Source organism: Tarenaya hassleriana, unplaced genomic scaffold (assembly GCF_000463585.1).
Source record: "Tarenaya hassleriana unplaced genomic scaffold, ASM46358v1 Cleome2, whole genome shotgun sequence".
Lineage (NCBI taxonomy): Eukaryota > Viridiplantae > Streptophyta > Magnoliopsida > Brassicales > Cleomaceae > Tarenaya > Tarenaya hassleriana.
The window spans coordinates 7729574-7736823 of NW_010965372.1; the positions used below are offsets into that span (position 1 = coordinate 7729574).

General features: G+C 40.7%; 2 protein-coding genes across 3 annotated transcripts in view; one reads left to right on the forward strand and one right to left on the reverse strand.

Annotated features, from left to right (window-relative positions):
- The first annotated feature begins 306 nt into the window (after nucleotides 1–306).
- LOC104812911 (bifunctional aspartokinase/homoserine dehydrogenase 2, chloroplastic) lies at nucleotides 307–6498 on the forward strand. Of its 2 annotated transcripts, XM_010540320.1 has the most exons (18): nucleotides 307–419; nucleotides 631–863; nucleotides 953–1327; nucleotides 1575–1663; nucleotides 1742–2045; nucleotides 2593–2645; nucleotides 2729–2943; nucleotides 3057–3144; nucleotides 3235–3348; nucleotides 3515–3613; nucleotides 3711–3905; nucleotides 4368–4450; nucleotides 4905–5130; nucleotides 5242–5387; nucleotides 5481–5616; nucleotides 5728–5811; nucleotides 5896–5988; nucleotides 6082–6498. In XM_010540320.1, exons 2-18 carry the CDS (start codon nucleotides 644–646, stop codon nucleotides 6325–6327), a joined length of 2766 nt encoding a protein of 921 aa, XP_010538622.1. In that variant the 5' UTR covers nucleotides 307–419; nucleotides 631–643; the 3' UTR covers nucleotides 6328–6498. The 2 variants fall into 2 exon arrangements, with proteins under 2 accessions (XP_010538622.1, XP_019058005.1); XM_019202460.1 differs by having other exon boundaries at nucleotides 5896–6498.
- A 111-nt stretch (nucleotides 6499–6609) lies between these two features.
- Nucleotides 6610–7250, reverse strand: part of LOC104812912 (chitotriosidase-1-like) — a 1897-nt gene continuing 1256 nt past the window's right edge. Inside the window, exons 3-4 of the mRNA XM_010540322.1 lie at nucleotides 7005–7250; nucleotides 6610–6903 (exon numbers count right to left, since the gene is read on the reverse strand). Coding sequence (XP_010538624.1) covers nucleotides 6866–6903; nucleotides 7005–7250 — 284 coding nt within the window. The 3' untranslated portion in view covers nucleotides 6610–6865. The remainder of the gene's footprint in view (nucleotides 6904–7004) is intronic.

The following is a 7250-nucleotide window of genomic DNA, read 5'->3' on the forward strand; positions in this document are numbered from 1 at the left end:
TTTTTTTAAAATAAAAAAAAAAGGAAAAAAAAAAAGAGATATGGGTTAGTTTTGTAGTTGAATTGTTATATATATATATATATATATAATGAGAGTCCAAACTGGTGTTGTTTGAAAATACTAATAGGGTTTGAAATGTGAGCCCGAATCATTGTAATGGGCCTTATGGTAGATTCAGCACTGGCTCTTATGTGACTTTTTGAGGCCCAACAATTTTCTTCGGTGAAAAAAACCAACAAAAATAATTTTTGCTTTCTTGTCGTCTTTTTATAAGTGACGCGTGGCAGTATGCTATTCGTTCGAGGTTACAGAGTCATCATTGTTCGCCGCTGAAAATCCCCCCCCCTCGTTATATGTACGGCCGCCGGCAAATCCCCGCATAACTCTCCCCGCCGCCGCTCCGCCCCAAGTAATTCCTGGTGAGGTCCTTCATTTCCGTTTTCCGTTCTGCGTTTAAAAACTTAGGGCTTTCGAACTTTGTGCTCTGTTCTGGAGAGGTTCCTTGGTGAAATGTAGAAACGCTTGGGTCGCTTATTGAGTGATTATTCGATTTACAGCCTGAGTTGCGATATTTTTACGTTGAACTATCATTGGTTTGTAGAATCTGTAATGGAGTGTGATTCGGCGCAGGTATGCTCTAACTATGGCTGCTCCGAGACCGGCATTTTCTATTTCTCCGGCAGCGAGTAACCCGATCAGGTTCGGATGTTTGCCGCCGCAATGCCTTGTCCGTGTTTCTCGGTCTACGTATCCACGAGTAGCAGCTACAAGTTTTGTTTTGCCCAGTTCTCGGAAGCGGATTTGTGGCGGCGATGTGTTCCGATGTGAACTCCCGGATTTTCGTGTTTCGGCTTCAACTACGGGTTCGTTTTACTTCATTGTGTTGGATTAGTGTTTGGGTTTCGTTGTATTCTCGCGTTTTGAAACAAAAAGCTGCTCAATTTGTTTGTAGGCGTATCAACTGAGACATCGGTGGACCAGGTTCAACTCCCTAGAGGTGATATGTGGAGTGTTCACAAGTTTGGTGGGACTTGTGTGGGAAACTCACAACGGTTAAGGAATGTTGCTGAAGTCATCATAAATGACAATTCAGAAAGGAAGCTGGTTGTTGTGTCAGCAATGTCGAAGGTTACAGATATGATGTATGATCTAATCCACAAGGCACAGTCAAGGGATGATTCGTATGTGTACGCGCTGGATGCTGTTCTGGAAAAGCATCGGTTGACAGCTCGCGATCTTCTTGATGGAGCAGATCTTGCGAGTTTCTTGTCCTGTTTGCATAAAGATGTTAATAACCTCAAAGCAATGCTCCGTGCCATATACATAGGTAGCTAGATGATACTTTCTCTGCCATTTACGTAGTCGTCCTCTCTGTCGTAGTGTGATCACAGATATATGGAACAGCCAATAGATGTGTTTTGTGTGTGGTCTTTTTGATTTTTTCAAACATTTCCTCTCTCAGCATTTTTTTCTCTTAAAGTTCTTAGGTAGTTACTATGAGACATTTCATATGCATTATTTTTTTTAGTCTTCTAAAGTGGGACTAAGAACTGATATCCTTTTCTTCTTTGTAGCTGGCCATGCATCTGAGTCATTTTCGGATTTTGTTGTTGGACATGGAGAGCTATGGTCTGCTCAGATGCTATCATTTGTTGTCAGAAAGGTTTGAAGCAGTTAGATTGCTCTTCGTTAAATATATCACGTGTAAGGTTTCTTACTAGCTTTTTACATTTGGCTGTAGACTGGGCTAGAGTGCAAGTGGATGGATACTAGAGATGTGCTTATTGTCAATCCCACCAGCTCTAATCAGGTCGATCCTGATTTTGCTGAATCTGAGCGAAGAATTGAAAAATGGTTCTCGCAAAATCCATCGAAAGTAATTGTTGCAACAGGGTTCATTGCTAGTACTCCGCAGAACATCCCAACAACTTTGAAAAGAGATGGAAGTGATTTTTCAGCAGCTATAATGGGTGCCCTTTTAAGGGCTCGCCAGGTCACAATTTGGACTGATGTGGATGGTGTATACAGCGCAGATCCTCGGAAAGGTTTGTGCCAAGCTTTATTCTCTTCTCATATTTCTGGACACCAATTATGAGACTTATGTTATAGCTCATGAAAGGTAGCATAACTTTGCAAACTTGACTTTTTACTCCTTACTGAAGAAACCATAATCGGCCGACCCCAAATGAACTTGGAAATAAGGCCATGTTGTTGTTGTTGTACTGAAGAAACCATAATAGAGGGGCTAGAGTGTTTGAAAAGTTATTGTCTTATTGGGCACATTGAGTAATTCAGCCATCCTTTCATTTTTTTTTTCAATCATTGTATTCTATGCTCTAGCTTCATGAGTGCTTGGTGCTCCAAATATTGTGCTCTAATAAATACCCTATACAAAGTGCAGTGAACTTGTCAGTCGATAGTTATTGATACTGGCTGATGAATTTATTTAAAGCTGTTCTGTGTTCTAACTCGAGGACCAGATGATCACCATGATATGAACAGGCAAATTACATTTACAGATTATATTTTGAAAAAGATTGAAATGCTTGCTACATTGTCAGGAATTGTAACACTAAAGAGTGTTTTCTGCAGTTAACGAGGCTGTGATACTGAAGACACTGTCATACCAAGAGGCCTGGGAAATGGTCAATCCAGCAGCTCTTACTTTCTTGGTTTTAGGGGTATCATTCCATATACAATCTTTCTGACCAAAATCACTTTTTTTCAGTCTTATTTTGGAGCAAATGTCCTACATCCCCGTACTATTATCCCTGTGATGCGATATGATATTCCGATTGCGATTAGAAATATATTCAATCTCTCTGCTCCGGGAACAATGATTTGCCAACCTGCTTCTGCTGAAAATGCGGATGACTATAACTTGGAGACCCCTGTCAAAGGATTCGCAACTATTGACAATTTGGCTCTTGTAAATGTTGAAGGGTAATCTAGTCATGGTTATGTGGGGTTTTTTTTTTTTTTCTGTTACTCGTGAACAGACATACTGAATTTGTTTCTTATCTCATTGACTGCATCCTTTCATTTCATTTCCTCAGTACTGGAATGGCTGGTGTACCTGGTACTGCTAGTGACATTTTCGGTGCTGTCAAAGATGTTGGAGCTAATGTGATTATGATATCACAGGTGGTGCAAATTCAAACTTCAATCTTGATGGTTCACCAATCTTTCCCTTTATAAACTTTAGGGACTTGTATAATATTGGATATTACTCAGGCTAGCAGTGAGCATTCTGTGTGCTTTGCTGTGCCCGAAAAGGAGGTGAAAGCTGTTTCTGAAGCACTGCGATCTAGATTTAGTCAAGCTTTAAATGCAGGACGTCTTTCCCAGGTTTTGCCCTCCCTCTCTCTTTGCCCCTCTTTCTGTTGATGTGCCGTTTTGTTTTCCTCTGAAGACATTTCAGGTTTTACCTGCTTAATCTAGTCAAATATATTGTTGAACTTAGTGATTTTGCTTTGGAGAGTTAGTCTATTCTCAAATCAAACATCTTTTCCAGATCGAGGTAATACCTAATTGTAGCATCCTAGCAGCAGTGGGTCAAAAAATGTCAAGTACACCTGGAGTTAGTGCTACCCTTTTCAACGCCCTTGCGAAGGTGATTATCGTGCATGCTTGAAATAGGACGATTTCGTTCTTCAATATCTCATTTCGCTAAAGTGCTCTGTTCTGATAGTTTTCCTTTTCACTTGCAGGCTAATATTAATGTCCGTGCTATAGCTCAAGGTTGTTCTGAGTACAATGTTACTGTAGTTGTCAGACGCGAAGATTGCGTAAGGGCGCTAAAAGCTGTGCATTCAAGGTTTTTTCTGTCAAGAACCACCATAGCAATGGGAATAATAGGTCCAGGCTTGATTGGTGGCACATTACTTGATCAGCTTAGGGACCAGGTGAACTCAACTCTCTAGTTATATTTATCATTGCTGTGGCTGTTATCATGCACACTTTTCTCTACATAAATTAGTGAAATCTCGGCAAAAACATCTCATGTCCCACCAGCCTTATGAAGAAATCTGCATAATAAATCAAATAGTTTATGTGTTTAGAAAATTAAAGATGTAAAACCACTTCTTGTCTTGGCAACATAAAAGCTGGAAAAGGAGATCTTTCAATGGGTTGATATAATTTGAGCCTGGCAAATTCGATTTTCCCTTTTGGCTTCCACCACAATAGGCATGATTCAGGTTCTAGTTCTCTAATTACCTGCCAATAAATCTGAAGTGTAGAAGCTCCATTCCCAGGGTGTATTAGTTCAGTTCTCAGTTAGTTGGGTTTATCTTATAATTATCGCCGTTTTCAGTCGAATTGTCCAAATTGAGAGGCTGATAAAACATCAAATTTTAATTTTCCAGGCTGGCGTTCTCAAACGAGAATTTAACATTGATCTGCGTGTTATGGGAATTACTGGATCAAGAACTATGCTGCTAAGTGACATGTAAGAATGATATCATCCTCTATGAGATTATATGCTCCTTTTTTGTGATATGGCTTTGTTGGCAGATACACCGATTTATTGCTTATACTATGACTCAATTGTGCTCTAGAAGTTCTCAATCCTCACATGCCTTCTTCAGTCACAGCTTGGGTTGGTTGTGTCAGCAGGGCGTCCATGTATTTGGCTTTTAGACATGTTTAAATTCGAAGTTGGTTTTTAGGACTTCCTTTCCCCTAGTTGTTATTTTTTTGTTTGTCTATGTGGCTACACATCTTTAGTAAGACATCTGTGTGGCTTATTCATAACCTATACTCTCTTTTGGTTGTCAATTTTATGATTTTTGAAATCTATGCTTGTAGAGTAACATTCTCAGGTGGATATTAGTCCCTCTTTCAAACGGCAGATGATTTGTTCTGTTCTGTCTCATAACTTCATTAATGTTTCGTTCTTCCAGTGGGATTGACTTGTCGAGATGGAGAGAACTTCTGAACGAGAGAGGAGAAGAGGCTAATATGGATAAATTCACTCAGCACGTGCATGGAAATCATTTTATTCCCAACACTGTCTTGGTTGATTGTACTGCAGACTCTAATATCGCTACCCGTTACTATGATTGGTTACGGAGAGGCATGCATGTCATTACCCCAAATAAGAAGGCTAACTCAGGGCCCCTTGACCAGGTGATATTTATCACACCAATTTATTTTGGAATATCAGTTAGAAAACAAATAGAAAATATTCTACTGTTTTTCATAGGTTCTCTCTGTTGACGATGTTTTACTTGTATTCAGTACCAAAAGCTGAGAGCTCTTCAAAGGAAATCCTACACTCATTACTTCTATGAAGCCACTGTTGGAGCCGGTCTTCCAATTATCAGCACTTTAAGAGGTCTCCTTGAGACCGGAGACAAGATACTACGGATAGAGGGCATTTTCAGGTTTGTGTATGCCATAACGTTTTTATAGCACTGCAGGTTGTGTTTAAGTTCCTTTCTCGTGCTGGTGATTTATTCTTCTTCTTCTTTTGGCAGTGGGACTTTGAGTTATTTATTCAACAATTTTGTCGGAAGTCGAAATTTCAGTGAGGTAGTGGCAGAAGCAAAAAAGGCCGGTTACACTGAACCTGATCCAAGAGAAGATCTATCTGGAACTGATGTTGCTAGGAAGGTAATGTTTTTTTTTTATGTATTGACCTCGGTCTCTATTCTCGTGTAGCTGTTGTACCCAAGCTAGCTGTGATTTTCACCAATGGGAGGAGTTGGACCATTTTTTATGCAGGTGATAATTCTCGCTAGAGAATCCGGCCTGAGATTGGACCTCTCTGACCTACCCATTAGAAGTCTCGTGCCCGAACCTTTAAAAGTGACGACTATGTCCCCTTTTTTTTTTGTTAAATCACCTGACAATCCTTCGATGCATCTAATATCTTCTGCTCCTTCGCTTCAGGCATGCACATCTGCTGAAGAATTCATGGAGAAGCTACCACAATTTGACAAAGACTTGGCCAAAGAAAGACAGGAAGCTGAAAAATCGGGAGAAGTATCTTCGAACTTTCTAGCCATGCCGGTACTGCATCCTCTCAGAATCATAACATCTGAAACCCTTCCTTTTCCCGTCGGTCTTCCATTACAGGTACTGAGATATGTCGGTGTGGTGGACGCGATTGACGAAAAGGGAACAGTCGAGCTTCGCAGATACAAGAAAGAGCATCCATTTGCACAGCTGTCGGGTTCAGACAACATCATAGCTTTCACAACGCTGAGGTACAAGGATCAGCCGCTCATTGTGCGTGGGCCTGGCGCCGGAGCTCAAGTCACGGCTGGTGGTATATTCAGCGACATACTTAGACTTGCTTCCTATCTCGGAGCGCCATCTTGAAGGTACCAGATAGTTTAGTAGTTTGTGCCATATACTCAGGTGTTATCAGTTTTGGCTGTTCTCCAGTTTCTCGGTTAGTTTATGGATCTCAACCAGTTCTAGACCCTGAATTATAGGAATATCATTATAACCAAGCGACCCAAACCCAAATCTAATTTATATCGATTTCAATATGGATACATAACCTTAAATCTCATCTTCTTCTTCTTTTTTTTTTAATTATTCATTATGTGTTGTGTGTATATCGTTTGTATCTTCTTTTTTTTTTAAGTATGGTGGTTTTATCAAACAAAACTCCCTCACAACAAACACACACACACACACGTTTTCTTTCAAACATCACTCCATTCACTCGCAATCACAACGCAATACATAAATACATACACAATTACACAAACAAAGCCACCCATCCGGGTTTTCACCAAGGAAGGATCACAGGAAAGTAAACGTGTACAGGCCATTAATGGCGTTTTTATTTTTGTAGAGCAGCCATTGGTAACCCATAGAGAGCAACTTCTGCGTCGTTTCTGATTCTCTTTCACACATCCGACACCGTAGCATCCCATGTCTGTGATGCTGCCAAGGAATAAAAATTAATTTCAGTCTTCGATTTTACTTTCCTCCCTGAAAATTGACAGAACAATGAAAAATAGAGGAAACAGCGAACAGACAAGAACCTGTGCGAGAGAGAGCAAAGTTGTCGTCCCCTCCGACATGCCAGGACATGTAACCGAGCAGACCTTTCTGTTTAGCGTATCTGACTTTGGTCGCAATTGTCGAAATTTCATCGTACCCTATCCAAGTGGTCCCCACGTAGACGTAGTCTCCTACCACCGCCGGGTCATGAACCGGGACCACTCCGTTATCCGCTATGAACCTCCGTACCTGACCATAAACCATCGCACCATCCGGCGTTACCGCTC

Coding starts and splice junctions, on each gene's coding strand:
- LOC104812911 (XM_019202460.1), top strand. CDS start 644: ATGGCTGCTCCGAGACCGGCATTTTCTATTTCTCCGGCAGCGAGTAAC. Junction 864..952: donor TGTTTCGGCTTCAACTACGG/GTTCGTTTTACT, acceptor ATTTGTTTGTAG/GCGTATCAACTGAGACATCG. Junction 1,664..1,741: donor TATCATTTGTTGTCAGAAAG/GTTTGAAGCAGT, acceptor ATTTGGCTGTAG/ACTGGGCTAGAGTGCAAGTG.